General features: G+C 39.8%; 1 protein-coding gene across 4 annotated transcripts in view; it reads right to left on the reverse strand.

Annotated features, from left to right (window-relative positions):
* The window catches only part of LOC105277651 (rap1 GTPase-activating protein 1), a 109,948-nt gene that overhangs the window by 79,360 nt on the left and 12,449 nt on the right, over nt 1-18,139 (reverse strand). Inside the window, exons 1-2 of one of the 4 annotated variants that reach the window (XM_011336166.3) lie at nt 10,940-11,311; nt 8,989-9,294 (exon numbers count right to left, since the gene is read on the reverse strand). The exons of 1 other annotated variant lie outside the window; for it this stretch is intronic. In XM_011336166.3, the coding sequence (XP_011334468.1) occupies nt 8,989-9,029 (41 nt within the window). In that variant the 5' untranslated portion in view covers nt 9,030-9,294; nt 10,940-11,311. 2 more of the 4 variants (XM_011336165.3, XM_011336167.3) reach the window with 2 other exon arrangements.

The raw sequence follows: 18,139 nt of genomic DNA on the forward strand, positions 1-18,139 counted from the left end.
ACATTTGTCGACTTGTGAATTTTAATTTCAGGCTAATCTTTAGAATTTAAAATATCTAAAAGATGGATTAGACTGTTATATTAAATCCTTTAAGAAATTATCGATGATTACGATGATCACAACAAATACAGTTTCAACAAATAAAGATACGAGTTTTGAGCTATTATCGCATTTGACTGCTCAATTGTTCGGCACAAAAATAGCAGCGGATGAATGCATCACTACAGTAGCTCAGGTCAATGAGGATCAACTGGTGCACCTAAAGCATCAGACTGCTAAGGAGACCAAACGATACGAAGTATTACCAGCGCGACACGTCCCAGCTCTTTTTTCCCGGTTTTACTTCCGGCACGCGATTTCCGGTGAATTAAATCCGTGGAGGTGCATCAAGATGCCGCACGCTGCGGAACTGGTAATTACAGTTAGCGAGGGCGATAACTATCGTTGCTCATAAAGCACCTACGAGTCTCCCTGTCATCGCACGCACCTATACAGGGTGTTCCGGAACCGGCAGAATAATTAAATTTGGTGTATAATTAATGTACCGTGTAATTTCACATCGAATAAATTTTCTGACACAATGTTCAATTGTTTTCCATCAGATTTTTTGACCCTTTTCTCTGTGCTGAGAGGTCAATTCCCGATTTAATAGCGATTAAAAGCAAAGCTCTGCATCATTTAGTTCATTTCAAAATTGAACACTCTTGTCTCTAAAATTTTCAATTTTTGAATATATTAATATACAGATATTGATAAATAAATATTATAGTTAACAAGTAATAGTATAAATTAAGTAAATAGGAATTAGTTCTACAATCACAATCATTATAAATGTCTATTTAATGTCTATATATTTAAAGCTGACAATGAGTATATTTCGGCTTTAAAGACAAACACCGGTTATCGACACTTTATTTAACTTGGATTGGGAAATTCGTTCAAAACGGATACGAACGATATCGATAATCATGTTAAATACACGATCAGGACAGAAATCAAAATATTATGGAAGGTCACAGTCGACATAGATTTTACTCGTACCTGAGTATAATATTGAGGTATCGTTTCCACCGGATTAACATCGTGTCGAGGACATCGATAAAGCGGTGAGCGTGCGAACGTCGCGTCCCTTTCCCTCACTCTTCGCGCGACTAAAACGAATGGAAATCCTTCTTCCTGTCGGCGCTTCGTAAATCGAGCTGATGTCCTTTTCCACGCAGACGTTGACTAACGACCTATAAAGGCAGGATGTGGCAGTACGCGCCGTTGCGGGGCGCGAAAGGATAAAGGGGATCAAAGAAACCGAGACGTCTTATTATCCGCGAAGAAGCCCGTCCATTTATTCGCGATTTAAAAGAAAAGTTTATTCCCGACTTGACGGAGGCTCTCTCCGCTGGAATTGGAGTCGGCACAATCAATTATTCCGGTATAATGAAGTTTCCAGTTCCATAGCTTTTTTTAGGAATTAAAATAATCTCGTTACTTTCTCCTCAATTTTAGTTTCTAAAAAAATTAGTCTTCCGGAATCTTTCTGTATAATTTTAGCACCGTATTTCGTATGATAAAAAAAGAAATGATATCTCATCTTGGATAAGTATCAGCGCGCAATAGAATAATGATATTTTCAGGTCAATATATGTATGCACATACATTTTTTAAAAAAGATGTAATAAAAATATATATCACGAAATATAATATATTCGAGGAACATTATACAAATTTTTCTGCAGTTTCGAGAGATGTAATCAAAACCTACTCACATTCATTCATTTTAATAAAATTGCTCAATCTTCCCGACATGAATCATTCTCACATTCCGAAACTATAAAGATGGAAAATAAATGATAAAAATGATGGTAATAATTATATTAATCTGATAATTTCATTTGTATGATCGTTCTCTACAATCGGTAGCTCTTTAAAATAAAGATTACAATGAATACTCTTTTGTTGCAGCTTTATTGTACATGGGATTCTCGTCTCATGCCGTTTTACAGGCTGATTTCCATGCGTGATTTCTATCAGTTCTCTTGCATTGTCACAGCACGCGAGATTAGGAACGCGCGGCGGGATCGACGCGCGAATACCCACCCATGGATACTTTCGTATTCAGCGATCACCGCTGTGCACTACGAAAAGCAAATTCTCGCGAGCATTTGCGGTGGAGCTCGATATTCCTTTGCGCGTTGTTTGCGAACACGCAGGTACGAATAAACATACTATGTACGCACGGCAGCATACCGGGTGCCGAGGAACAACATTTCTCTGTATCAACATTAAAGTTACGTATTATTATTATAACTGATATATTCCAAATTACTAATAAGAACCGTCTCGAAAAGAAGGCTGCCAAGGCGCTTAAAAATGGAGCGATAGCAATCGTAATTTATTCACGCCGACAATCGCTGATAACGGTCGCATTATTACATGTGTTTCACTCGCTTGCGGATAGGAACATTATTGCCAATTTTTTTTAAACAGATGATATCGACGTATCAAAAGCCGCAGGCGGCGGCAAATTAGCTTTTCTCAATGACCTCGATATTTAGCATTAATGTCGCTCGTTTCAGTGGTGGGCTGGATTGTATGTACAAGATTGCGCTTAAAGGGTAGGTCGTACCATTACCAAAGTACCTGCATCTACTTTAAAATCGGAATAAATAACATGTTTCTATGGTTCACATGTAGAAGGTCAAGTGTTCTCTTACCCACGCGTTTCTGCAGAGAATTAAAATACATTTTCTATTAAACAATAACAAATGTTAAAGGAATATGTCTCCCATGACGCGAGAATCATAATGTGAAATCCTAAGCGCTGCAACTCGTTTAATTTGCATGCAAATAACGTGTCATGAAAGAGAAGAATAATTCTGCTATCAGTTGATTTAGCACGAGAGTGTCGATATAACCAGAAAGTTATGTAACACACATGCACACACGTACTTCTTATCTGAGATTATTTCTGATAATAGGGCAAACGAAACGGAACACCCTGTACATTCACGTGCACACTCACGCATGTACGCGAAGAAAGTCCACGTTTACGTCGCGGGTGTCAAGGGATTATTGCTCGAACTCACGAATGTGTCGGGTCATAGTGCATTGTGCACTATAGTCGACTTCAGAAGCGGTTGCCTGTGGCGAAGCACCCGGTATGTTTTTCATTATCTACAAAATATTGCTGAGACACGCACAAAGCTTATACATCATTGTTAAGATATTACTTAATATAATACAATGTAACGCATAAAATTAATTTTTAGAAATCGTAATTATTGTAACAATAACTGCAAATAAAAATCAGTACGTTACAGAATTGTAATATTTTATCGCAAAATTATTAATTTTTGCAAAACTATGTGCATATATTAACTTGTAATTATAGTTTGTAAGAATAAGTAAACAATGATAAAAGATACGAGAGAAGGAGAAACATAACATTACGTAAGATGCATTAGACGTTTCACAAAGTTCAGTATTGCGGTTTCTCAAAGAAATAAATTGTACCGCTTGTAAATCATAAAAGAAACATTGAGGACGAAGGAAAAAAGCGTAGCGCGTGCTAAGGCGACAGGGGGATTATCTAATCGCGCGATTTTCCCCGCGTCTTACTTTCATCTGTAACTGGTTCTACCACTTTAACGTACACGGTATACGGGCACTTAGCGAGTCGCGTCAGCCTCGGTAATTATTATCACGGTTTAAGTGCAGCCACCGCGCGCCGAGTCGCCGCACAGTGATCCTCGGGATTTCGATAAAATCGACAAGGTGTCAGGCGCTTTTACTCCAGAGTACTCTGGCACATTCAACAGAACGTACCGATGACCATGTAAGAGCAACGAAGGTGCGATGATACATACGGTGTCTCAGAAATCGCGCGCTTTGAACAATAGATGCTAAAGTCTTGTTTCAATATTCGCGAAGTGTATCTTAATAGTAATTTTTTAGTAATAGTAATTTTGAAGATTATTCTTGAAGTAATTTTTTAGTCAAAAAATAATTAGATACTAATGTAATAGAGGAGAATCCCCTATTATGAGATATGCTCCTAATATGAGATAATGGGGTTTCTGCTAAACTAGTGAGCACCATCTGTTAGTTCCACCATGAACTTATTACTCTTGGTGTAAAATGTATTTAGTGAAAAATTCATTGTTCGTTATTGCGTTTAGCCTTTGCAAGAAAAGGTTTGTGAAATTGTGAACATGTCAAAGTAACTTGAGGTTAGTCTTTAAACCTTGTTTATTATATAATAAAGAAATGGTTGGCAATAAATTCAGTATGCAATAATAGAGTAGAATCGTAGTAACAGGAAAATACGCAATTTGTTGAATTGCTTAATTGTAGAGGTTAGATTTCATGATCGCGGAACCGCTAGGCGCGTGGCTCGTATAATGAGATATTCAGGGTACTCTTAATATGAGATAATTATTGCTCGAATATGAAGATTATGTAGTGTAATAAAATGAAAGAAAATACTACTTAAGGTTAAAGAAAAGTTAATACGAATTTATATTACGAATTTTTGTGTATTTAATTTTTATAGAATCTGACTATGGAGGTTAGAGAAACGAGGAAGCGTCGACAGTGGAATCGTGAAGATTTGGCGAAGGCTGTGGCAGCAGTATTTTTATCAAACTATCTAATAAAGTTTTTTAATTGCAATACCGATGTATTTTGCACTTTTAACACCGATTTCTCGAGGTATCTTATATTAGGAGCACACTTTCTCGATCCTGCGTAAAGCTCTTTTTTCAAATTTTTTTAATTTTCAGAAAAAATAATATTTAAATTAGATTTTTCATTTTACCAACCTAAAGCTTATTAAATTCTCTTCAAGATAACGTATTACATTTTTAAATTCTGCCTATAGATTTCGTTACATTCGGCAAAATCGATATGGTATCTCATAATCGGGGACTTTCCTCTACTAATGTAATATAGACTTTAAAAAATATGGCAAGATTAATTTTTCAATTAATTTCTGTCAAAGATTTTATAGCATTTTAAGTGGTTTAAAATTGTTCCCCGGGCGTTCACACGGAAAATTCAGCGCGTCAGGAAATCCTGTAACCGACAATCCATTTTTTTATTTCTCGAGACATCGAGGTGTAATGCAGCACAGATCCTGGCAGGTTTACCCTTTTACGTTTGCCGATCTTTCCGTTACGCTAAGCTGACTCGTCCGAAAAGTGTTCATGTCGCTTGCATGCGATTCACCCCGACGGTTACATCCTTTTCGAAAGGTCGTAAGACGAGGAGACGGTCCTTGCGGAAGTGGGCGTGCCTAAAGTACATTCATACGGATCAAGAACCTGATTTTTTTTAATAGTCGACACGGCGCTGAATTCTTATGCGCGACGGTTAGACTCCTCGGTTCCTTGCATTTGATGTCTTTATCCTTCCATCATTAGCATAATAGCTAGATTTTCATATTTCTTTCTTTTTCTAGCAATAACATGAATTACGTATAAATTTAAATTTTCAGACGTCAAAGAAAACTTCTATCAAACATAGAGCGGTAAAATGTGAAGAGAAATCCCACTGTAATACACTATGTAATATACTTTCAAATGCTCAGAGACTTTAAAAAGAGAGCGAATTTATAATTCGTAAGGATCACTTAAATATGAATTCACAAAAGATTACATTAAAGTAGATCCTACAAATTATGGATTTGACCAACTCTCACTCCCAACTGTTTTATTTGGACCCCAAGATCTTGTGACGAACGTTTCATAAATTATATTTCTTCTGAATAATCGTTTGAAACAAGCTGTACGCCTACGTATAAGTACACGTAGGTAGTTCTCGACGTATGGAACCAAGCAGCCTTGCCTCGAGGAGTATCGTTTCCACAAATAAAGCGTCTTCGTGCCGGCGTTGCCGGCACTGTGTCTATGAAGCGGAGTCGGACACGGAAAATGAAGGAAAAAAAAAAACGAGAGGGATGCTGCGCTCGCGCGAGAGATGAAGGAAGATATCTATCTTTGGCGAGATACCTGAAAGAATATAAAACCGCGGCGAGGCCGCGATTAATCTAACGGACACGGCGCTGTGCAGTAAAAGAATTCATATAATGAGAGCGGGCTCGCCATACGTCTGTATAAGGATTTGCGGAAATGGGGATTTATGGGCGCCGCGAAATTAAGGATTTATGATACAACGTGCTATCAATTCGCGAATCTGGAGAATCCGCGAAATTGAACAATCCACGAATCCAGGGGGCCGAATGTTTGTAACCGGGAATTTATGAGGCGATAGTTTTGCGAAAACAAGGATGTTTGCGTCCCGGATTCATGAAAACGGATATCTGCATAACTAAAGAAATAGATCTCGCTTCTGTGCGAAAGAATTTCGGTTTAAAACGAGAGCGTTCAACCGAGTTTTATAAGTGTGTGGTGAAATTTATTATCACTTATTAAGCAATTATTATAAGTGATAAATTACAATATCTTAAAATTGTAACAGTATATAAAATAATAATGCAGCAACTGCGATTAGTGATTCAAGTTATAACTTGTCAACGCAAAACGCGACAAATAATATTTGATTATCGTTATCAATATACGTCGTACTGCGTGACTGCTTGTATTGCACCAATATGACGTTCTACATCGCCTTTTCTTCGAAATCATAATGAATGATACTCTCGGGAAATTTCACGTATTCAGCGGTTACGTTTCCTGACTCGTTTCATCGTAACTTCCTGTATGGCTGTATATCGCGAGGGACACAGGATGAACGATGTCGCGTGTGCACGATGATGACACATCGATTCAATCGCACAATCGACTTTCTACTGTTATGAACATGATCTATTAATAGTTCAAAAACTGATTTTTGTGTCTCCTTATATCTTGAAAAGGAAAAAGTAGAAAAACATCATATTAGAATTTCACCCAAGAGTATATATTTCATAATTTATTATTATTTTAATAAAACAAATTTTATGAATAAGACTTATTTGAAATACATTATTCATAAAAAAAGATAAAATTAACTTTATGATACCTGTTATCGAGAATTTAATGATATATTATCATACATTACTTATAGAAATTACTGCCTCTGATTTAATTGTCATAAAATGAATGTTACTATTATACCAATTATAATTTTCCGCATTATAATACACGCGGAAAAAGTATCTTGACGTGTGTGTGTGTGTGTATGGGTACGTATATATACATGGCACAACTTATAACTTACATCTACTTAGTTCCTTTTACCGTATATCTATATTATAGTCATCTTTACTTCCGGACTGTCGAATTAGCAGTTCGATGCAAACATAACAAGCGTAGCGGCGAGCACGCGTAAATATCGTGCTGGAAAAGTTTCACCAAGTGAAACCTCAGGATTGTCGGTGCCACACGCTCGCTTGCTTGCTCGTTCGCTCGAGATCCGACGACCTCGTTCGATTAATTTGCCAACGTTTCGCACCCACGAGGCGCCCGTCATTATGTCCCGGATGGACGGACGGTGTGGGCCGACGCGGAATAAGCAGGAAATTAGAAATATATCCGCGTCACTCGACACGGCTCGGCCCTGCAGATATGGCAGCGAATCGGCGGCGGAGAGGGAATTGCATCATTCGCAATGAGCATGTGTCAGACGCTTTTTTTTCTCGCGGATACAGGCCGTCGCAAAAGTGACGGGTAGCGATGACGGAAACCGTTGTTGGAAGAAAATAAGTAGATACACGTGTCGACCCGTTGCAAGTCTAATAGATTCTACATGCAATCAATCTAATTACAATATACCGTAACGTTTCTGATATATGGATGTAAAATGTTAGCGTTATCTTGTTCAAGATACAAATGAAATTAATATCCGGATTTCGATTAAGGAACGTCACTAAGCGGAACTCTAAAAATGACCAACGTACTTTTTCGACAAATTTTAAAAATTCTGTGGCTCTGAACAAACTTTATCTTTTGGATGCCATTAGCTATTTAAAAAAATCTTCGCTCAAATTATTCGAATATCGAAAATATAATTCAAAGCTTTTAAAGTATAAACAAGATAAAGAGCAGCAGAAACAGAACAAATATTCGAAAGTTTTACCCTTTTAACAGTCAGTTACTAGGTTCACATATCGATCGATTGGCGTCGATAAACACACAAATTATCCTTTTTAAAGAAGGCTACATCGGATAAATACGTCGATCGGGAGCGTGGCTCGACGTCGACCAAATTAATTCGTCGACTGATAAGCGAGAGGCGGTAGCCTGGTCTCTTTCTCGAGGAGGACGAGAGTGTTCCATAAATTTCGGAGTCCCTTTTGTCGCTCCCGGTATATCGCTCCGAGTGTGAGAGAACGGCTCTTAGAACGTTCCAATTTCAGCCCGAGCCCGATCTGCATTAAGCGCGCTCGAGAGGCGCGTCGTTATACAGCCGAAGTGGTAAAGAATGATCAGCCTTGTTCTCCATGACGCGTTCATTGATATTCCGGATGCACGATGTGCGCTTTCCTAGTGGCCGAGATCGGTGGCCACTCGTGCACACCGAAATGGTCCCTAACGATCGTAATTTCATTGGCGATGCGAGAGCATTTCTCGTCGCGACAAAGTCTAAAGCGACGATTAGTGAGCCGAGCAAACAGCATCGCTATCGTTACGAAGTCATCTCGTTTCGCGACTTATTTTACAGCAGGAAACAAATGAAATTTTTAATTTCATTTACTTTCAAATACACGTAGTTAAAACAAACACGTAGTTAAACTCAGATGCTTTGAAGGTTCACACGATAATTAGATATCAAGTTAGTAGAGCTATTAAATTAAACTTATGTTACATAAAGGCGAACATATCCGAACCAAGCCATGGTAATTTCATCAAAGTCTTCACAGTAGAATCAAAATCGATTCCCTTTATACGTACAAATTACAGACTCTCGAGAACTGAAGCTCCCTCGAAATTAGAGGATTAAGCAGAGCCCGTACATTCCAGGTGTAAGTTCTACGTAGGTGCATGTGGCACTCACCCGGTATCGCCGATATAATCCAGCATGCGTATCTTCAGCATGTCGTATGCTGAATCCGTCGCGCTTTGTCACATGTGCAAGACCTCCGTCGATGATCGGGGTTGCCGCTGTCGGTTCGTCGTCGATGCCGAAATAATCGCACGTCGCACGATGGCCCGATATCCTGGGCGAGTCTAACGCGCGAGTTATCGAACGGTACCACGTCCCCGATGCCTCGAAACGAAGTCGCGCGCGTTTTACGCGAGTCACCTCGTATCGTACAGGAGATTGCAGGCGTTTATCCGGCCATTCGGTCGACGCCGAAGCCTGAATTTTTTTCCCAGTGTGTAATGTAAAACATGGCTAACATGGTATTCGTACCGTATATTTCACATTAATCCTAAGAACTTGGAATTACGTGCAAAAATATATAATATTATAGAAATATATAAATGCCAAAAAAGAGAAATCTTTTTTTGCAAGAAAAGAAATGTTATAAAGTTTTGATATAATGAGCTGCACGCATGTTCTTTACAAAATGCAGCAATTTAAAAAATTTTATTTAAATTAAATAAAAAATTTAATATATTAACAAGTGTCTATCATTCGTGCCTCTCTCAGAAAGACTTTGGAAAGATTTTTTAAACAATAAATATACGGTACGAATATTAAAATACAAATACAATTACAACATTATGTAGATAATAATAACTTTTATGATTTGTTAACTGAATAAATTATAATTTTATTGGTAGACCGTATAACCCTTAATTTCCCGGGGGAAAGATCTACCAGCCCTTGATAGGAAACGATTCTCGGGAATCGACACGCCCAAGCCGTTGAAGCGGTTTGCGGATTGCAAGAATAGCGGATCCAGGGGTAAATTTACGATGTGCGAGATTGTACGCGCGTGTTTCGTCGAATTGCCGCCGTCTCTTGCGATTATATCCGCCGAGATAACGCGAACGATCCCGTTATCGTTCGGTATCGATTAACTCCCCTGATGCATTTCTTTGAGACGAACGTCGCCGCAACCGGGAAGGAGTCCGCTTACTCGACGTCTGCGAACATCTTTTTCGTCGCCGAGATTGTCCCGAGAAGAAGTAGGCTTCGTCTCCAACATGCAAGAAGGCGAAACGTCTCGCAAACAGGAAGGAAGATTTATCTCTCTCTCTCTCCGTCTCTCGGTCAACGGCACATGTCTGTCTCAATTTCAAGACTCGTTTCAAATTATCAACTACTTTGACCTTGTATCACATAACATGTGATAAATATAATTTTTCCCCGTATAGCCATGCGAACAAACACTGGACAAACTTTCAAACACTTATTCATAATATTTAAAATATAAAGGATAACTAAATTTTAAATCTGTTTGTTATTATACTAAAAAGATGTTATAATAAGCTTGCTTGAGATTAAAAAAATATTCTTATTTTAATTAATAATTAATAATTAAATTATATTACAATTTCAAAATGAAATAATACTGTTTCAAGTTACAGTGACGAATAATATTTGAGTCACAAAACTAATCTGTTTCCAAAACCTCGTAGCTGGACAAATTCGAAAATATGCCTGAAGCATGCACAGTCATGCGGAAACAATTCGTGAAAAATTCACTTCTCTTAATGAATATGCTCGGTATCTCGGAAAGAACTCGTAAAATCGTGACATCATCCGCATTATCTGTCTTAATTTGGACAAACAACGTTCTACGAACAATATCACGAAGATGTGGCGCGAATATATTGAGGCACAGAAATATCTCGTACGAGCTTGAAATTGAAACGAATCATCGGCGCAACGATTCCCGTCATTTCCGTCGCTCGCGTAATCGATCCACGTGGATCACTTGACATTTCACGAAGTGTAATCTCTCGCCCCCGACAATCTCGGTTATACGGCCGTTATATCTGACAACGATAATAACAAATTTGCGGATCATCTGTCATTTTCTCCCGTAACTCACGTGATTCACGTCGCGCGCGTAATTCCCACTGGATCTCGATGCAGCGTTAATTCACCCAACACGGCTGTCACTCGCAGAGCTTGAATCAATTATTCTATCAGGAGATCTATCAGTTATACATGCAGCGTCAGTTCTAGATGCAGCACTTTCCTGAAGTACGCAACTTCGTCGTATTTGACTCGTTGCATTCGTGTTCCAAATGCGTTTCGATTACCGGTTCGGTATTGTTATTACTGCGCGTATACAGTGACACTTGTTTTCGCACTTTTCGGCGAAACTACACACCGATCTTTCTAGCGCGCGATCAACACTCTAAAGACGAAACAGCGAGACACGGCGGCGGATCGAAGCGCCGTACAACTGTTTAACGAGCCCGCTCGTACTTACATCGTCAGTGGCCCTCGCTCTCCCACCCGCAAGAGCCCCTGCCACCGCCTCCTGCATGATCACGCTCTCCTCGCTTAGGCTCTCCACCACCTCCACCTTCCGTTCCTCTGCGAGGTCCTCGAGAGGAGGACTTCTAGCGAACTACTACTACTGCACTCGACAAAGAATCGCCTCTGGTCCTTCGTGCCCGATAAGATGTTTGTGGTCTTTCAGCAGCCAATCGACATCATTTCTCAATACTTTGAATACCGACTCGATTATCATCGATGACTGGCGCTATGATAATGATATCAACTATGACTGACACGGAAATGTTTTACAAAGTCACAAAATCTTCAATATATTTGAAGGATTTGATTGAACTGTTTAGAATATAAATGTCTCATTTATCAAAACTTGGGATTTCTTTATAGTTTCATATCAAGCCACAGATATAAAGTCATAAATACTACTAATTGAACTCTGGTCAAATTCAAATCTCAACAGCTCTAATTGCTTTAGAGATATCGCGTAATTTTTCTAAAATTTTTCACCAATTGTGTTAACAATCGTGTACCCACTAATTATCTTTTATGAAAAGATCTTTTATCCTGTTTAATAACTTAAATTAAATTTATGTTCCTCCAGGCTTGGCCTAACTTGCTATTTTCTAAGTTCTTGAACCAATGTATTATAGATCATTCACCTAGATTTTTCATATCTGTTCATCTTTCATGTCGTTCGAGGTCTTTGTTATTCGTTAAGAGATGTTTATTTGTTCTAAGAGAAAAATTAAACTTAGGAGGGGTCAGATTAGGGTTAGCTTAGGTTAAGAACCCCCTAATTTAAACGTCCTCCTCCACGTTGGTGCCATTACACCGTGGCAAAACCGATCATTTTCGACTGGGATAATAGCACGGAGAAGAGACTAGAGGACCGGCGGAAAATCACGAGACCAGTTACCGAACGTATATACTAATAGTATGCCCCGTTGTTCGACCGCAAAAGATCGCTTGAGGCCCGTGAGTGAGTCCAAGTGCATTATGGATTTCACAGTGATCGGTCAATCGCGCAAATTTTTCCAACGGGAACACGCGAATTTTTCCACAACGTTTGAGGTTTACGGTATCGGAGTCGCTGGTCTTTCATTATTGCCATATCAAATTTTTACTTCCTCTTAATACATGATTCAATAGCTAAAATTATTTTATATGTATTTTATATATTATTATTATTATTATTATTATTATATGCATATGATTTCGTTCCTTTATCTGAGATAGTGTTAACTGTTATATAATATTCTATTTATCAAATAATGAATTCTTGTGTGTGAAAGTTAAATAATATCTAGAAATATTGAATTCTATTGAATAAATATTGTATATCAATGTTTTGATAAATTCAGTTTCACCACAAACTATCCATGTTTTGCCTCATCAACCGCAAAATTAACATCGCTGCAAATCGATGTGACATTTAAGAATCATTTTATTAATGATTTGCAAATCCTTTGACTTTACCAGAAACGTTACCGTTCGACGAAGTCAAATACGCAAAAATAAACAGCAACCAATATAAATGCGTGCGTCACGCACCTACGTATTTATTTTAACTGTGCACGTGCATATATACAGTAGCAGATACGGATATTTATTTGAGATAAATCCACCGAGGAAGCCGCAACATTCGATAAAGTCTCCGGGAAATTTTAGACCTCAAAAACACGGAAAGTGCACTTTTCTTCCACGAAATATCACAACCACACCCTGTCGTTCCACTTGCATGATAAGATTGCCACTTGAATGAAACCATACATTTTTTATTCGCGCCATCACGAAACAGGAAGTTTAAGACCCAGTACCAGATAATGGCAAGCGCGTTGATAAAAGGTATACTGTATGATAACCGTGTAATAATCGCCCGCGGATATCACATTTATATTCATGATGTTAATATTTTATATTATAAATTAATGGTATTATTAACAGTAACACGATTTATAATTATATTATAATTACAATAATTATATATGGAATATTGATAATAATATATATACAAGATATAGATTGCACATATGCCAAATGCACGATGGCATGTAAAGGCCAATAGCACTAATATATAGTATATACCTTTTCCTTTTTTGTTCTCATATTCTCTCTGTCCCTCTTCATATTTATAATTCTTCTTTTCATAATGTAATAATTTTATGCTATTTATTTTTTTGTGCCATTATTTCCTTTTTCTATTTTATAATATCTACTACTTTTGTAATAATGTTATGAATATTTTCCCGTTTAAAAGTATTATTTTTTAATTAATTAGATATATTACTAATAAAACATATGTGTAAAGTTATTTCTAATTAAGTGTGCAACATACTCGCACAGATAAATAGCATATAAAATATTTTATCGTTTTATTCTTAACACTGTCAATTATATCTTTTGATGTAACGCTATATATGTTGATGTATAAATTTCTAGCATTATATTTTAACAATATATTTTTAAAACAATATATTTCGAAATACCAGCTCGTGCACGTTATCCTTTCCTATACCTCCTAACCGGAGTATCCCTCCACAGGATTCAATGGAGGGTAACTGTAAGGGATGCAACAACCCCCCATAGGACACCCGGGTGCACGCATCGCGAAGAGAATAGCCAATTATTGGCGCACATCCCGTGCACTTTTTCTCGAGCAATCCCAAGTTCCCTTTGTGTTCGTGAAATTTAGCGGAATTATTTTGCACGACCCCCTGCTGCCGCCATCATTAACGCGTGGTCATTAATCTTCGTCCGAAATCGATGCGCGTCCTCCGCGCGCGCGACACCGGTGATACATCAAATCTACATCCGGACCCCGGGTTCGCTTGCTTCGTCGCAGTTGCAAACGAGGAAAACCCTCGAGCGAGCCGATAACGAGCGGATCGACCTGTTCCTCAACTTCAAAAGGCGCTGATAACAAAGACGTCTGCGCGCAGTATCCGAGACGACGCTAATTTCGCGGCTGACGAAACCAACAATGTTCCATCAATTGAACTTACAGAAAGGCACGTGTATTTCTGTCAAATAAAGATCGATGCTTCGTACGTCACTCGAAATCTAAACAAATACGTTCGAAAGCACAGAGTGAACTGTATGAATGGTAATTGTACTGAATTGAAGAGCGCAGAATTTATGTATCATTTATCATATTTTTCGTTTTTTTATTTTCTAAAAATCGACACGATATTGCAAGTCCTGATGGGATATCACAGGTTCGATGTTACTAACAGAATAATCAAACACGCCAATAATCCACGTATCGACACCTCAGTTATCGGAATGATATCGAGACGGAGCGTCAATACTTTATGAATATCTTCCTGCAATTCCACAAATACCGATTTCTTATTAAGAGTCGTCTTTTCTTCAGATTCTACCAATATCCTGTTTGTCGCGGACCGACTTTACATACGTAAATTATTCCAGAAATTTTATGCAGAATCGAACGTTCTGCTTGTGCGCATTAAAAATATAACACGAAAATAAATAGTGTACTTAACATTCCACTATATTATTAATAACAATCATTACTCCCGCGCATGCATATAAATGCCGCAGAATAGTGCAAAATGACGCTTTCTTTTAAAAAAAAAAACGTCTCATCACCTTACGCATACATTCCAGAAAATACCTCTGTGAAGTTGGCCCCCCTTCTTCAAAATTTGAAAAAAATAAGCACAGTTCTGTTTGCCCCCCGAAGAGTTCTAGGGTTTTCAGTCCTTTTTAGAAAGAGTTCTGCCATTTAAAGTAACGAAAACACCATTTGAAACACCGGGGAGGCTAACTTCACGAAACTGAAAATTCAAACGGCTATAACTTTTTTGTTTTTAATTTTAGCGCTTTGACCCTTAAGAATAATTTGTAGAACTCTTTGGGGGGCCATCAGAACTCTCAATAGAACTCCGGATTTCCAAACAAATTTCAGACCCAGAATTTTCAAAGTGCCAGAACTTTTTTGTTTTCGATTCCAGAGCATTGGTTTCTAGGGATAATCGGTAGAACTCTTTGGGGGGCCATCAGAACTCTCAACAGAACTGCGGAATTATTTAAAAAATTTTCGACCTGAGGAACTTAGAAATTTTCGGACTCTGCAACTTCGACTAGCCAGAACTTTTTTGTTTTCGACTTGAGCGCATCGAGTATTAAGGATAATCGTTAGAACTCTTCGGGGGGCTAACAGAACTGTCAACAGAACTGCGGAATTATTAAAAAAATTTTCGACCTGTGGGACTTAGAAATTTTCGGACTCCGCAATTTCAAGTCGCCAGAACTTTTTTGTTTGAAATTGCGGAGTCCGAAAATTTCTAAGTCCCACAGGTCGAAAATTTTTTTAATAATTCCGCAGTTCTGCTGCCAGTTCTGGTGCCCCCCCCCCCCCCCGAAGAGTTCTAACGATTATCCTTAATACTCGATGCGCTCAAGTCGAAAACAAAAAAGTTCTGGCAATTTGAATTTTGCTTGGGTCCGAAAGTTTTTTTGGGAAATCCGGAGTTCTATTGAGAGTTCTGATGGCCCCCCAAAGAGTTCTACAAATTATTCTTAAGGTTCAAAGCACTAAAATTAAAAACAAAAAGTTATAGCCGTTTGAATTTTCAGTTTCGTGAAGTTAGCCCCCCCCCCGGTGTTTCAAATGGTGTTTTCGTTACTTTGAATGGCAGAACTCTTTCTAAAAAGGACTGAAAACTCTAGAACTCTTCGGGGGGCAATCAGGACTGTGCTTATTTTTTTCCAATTTTGAAGAAGGGGGGCCAACTTCACAGAGGTCCAGAAAATCATTTCTATTTAAGTAAATCGCGGTGTGTGGTGCCCGTGTTTTATCAATAGCGAACTCTTGACTTATTTACCGCTCGTCGGGTTAACATAACGCGGGCCATTCATCGTACTGAATAGAAGAGGGAGCGAGAAGCCTTTTAAAAACCTAGGTGACCCAGTTCTCGGTGTTCCGGTCGCAACCAACTGCAGCTCCGTTAGCTAATCGAAATAGCGGGGTCATCCCGCCGATCGGAGGTAGCGAGCGCGCGTTGCTCCTCTCCTCAAGGTCGTTTCCGTTCTTCCGCCCTATGCTGCCGCCCTACTTGCTGTAGCTGCTGCTGGGCCCGCGCGCGCGATCGCATAATTCCCGGCAGCAAGCGAATCCAATTTATTACTCAACGATCATCTCCGCTCGGCGGTCGATCGACGATCGCCGTCCGGAATGAGGATGTCCTCCCTCTCTTTCCTACCCCTAGCCACTCTCACACGAACGAACCCCTTGGTTATATAAGGCAAATATTGCGGTGTGTTCGAGGCATGCTAACAAGTTCTACGTGATTCGAGAAGCTCGCGTGGAAAATTGCATCTCGAAGTTGTATTTGCGAGCGCGCGTGCAGAACATCTCCCGCGCTATTGAAATAGGATTTTGCCAACTGGCAAAATGATTATGTCCATACATAAATAATCGATAATGTGCAATTGCGTGTACGATATTATTTATGATTTGAAAATCAGGGGAATGTATTTCGCTCTCTTCGCAATTGTCAGAGAAAATAAATATTATTAAAAAGTTATTATTACCTAAAGTAATAATAGAAAACAATATACGTCTTTAATCTATCCTTTAGTAAATGGAACTTGTAGTGCAAATGTCAGAGTATCAATAATGCTGCTTACAACCTCTACTACTGGCGAAACAATATAAGCACTGTTGATCTTGGCAAATGAATTCAGCTGTATAAAAGCTATTTACTCGGCTTTTACGGAAGAGGTAACACCGGAAGCGCTCGGCTCGAGTCCCATAGAGAACAATGCATTAATAAACTATAATGGCGGCTATCGACTTACAGTATCTAAACCCCGATCTCGACTCAAATTTCATATTCAAATTATTTCAGTGCAGATTGTTTTAAATACAGAAAACAGAAATGACAGAAATTTTTTCATAGAAAACTTGTAACGCGGTGGCGGAAGAACGTGACCCTCCTCCCGGAGGGTTGGGAAAAAGGGGGCAAAAGGTAACGGGGTTAAGCACCCTACCTGTGGATCGCGGCGTTCCGGGGCTGCTCCGGGGAGATCGTTGCGCGGCCACGGCAGTCAGGCAGGGGCGTGGGGGTCTTGAGGAGGTCGCCGAACGATAAATGATGACCGTAATCGCGGCAGGCCCAGGTGTATCCGCGCTCATCGCCGCCCTCCTTCGCAGACGAGCGTTGCCTCCTACCGGCGGCATCGGCCGTAGCACCTCCGCCGCCACCCTCGGAGAGATGGCGGGTCAAGGGTCGCCGCATGTCTCATTCAGATCGCGCGGACTGGATCGCCGGACCAATTGGCGCGCGCTCGCCGGACCAGCGCGAAGTCGGCTACAATCGAGGCTCGAATTCGTTGGGCGTCGCGTTGGAATGCTGAGGTTGCTCGTACTTGCGAGCGAGCGTTCGTTCGTTTTCGCGCGCAAGCCTCGAGAGACCGCGAACGTCGTCCTCGTCGTCGTCGCCCACCACGCTACGATCCGTGGAGCGCGCTCGCGCGCTCCCTTCTGTGATACCGAGAGGAGCGTACGACCGCGATACTGGGCGCCGGGAGAGCTGCGTTCCGCGCGCGCGCAGCCGATCCCCTCCCGTCTCCGCGCGCAACTACCGTGCCAGCGCGCGGCTATCGTCCGACTGCCGCCCCCTCGCGAGCCGCCGCGGCCTGAAGCGCGCCTAACTTCACGGATAAGGCAGATCGCGTCGCGATGAACTGATCGGAGACAATCGACGATTCGAAATATGACGCAATGAATTATTGTTACTTTCGGTTCGAAATAATGGATATT

Source organism: Ooceraea biroi, chromosome 7 (genome assembly GCF_003672135.1).
Source record: "Ooceraea biroi isolate clonal line C1 chromosome 7, Obir_v5.4, whole genome shotgun sequence".
Lineage (NCBI taxonomy): Eukaryota > Metazoa > Arthropoda > Insecta > Hymenoptera > Formicidae > Ooceraea > Ooceraea biroi.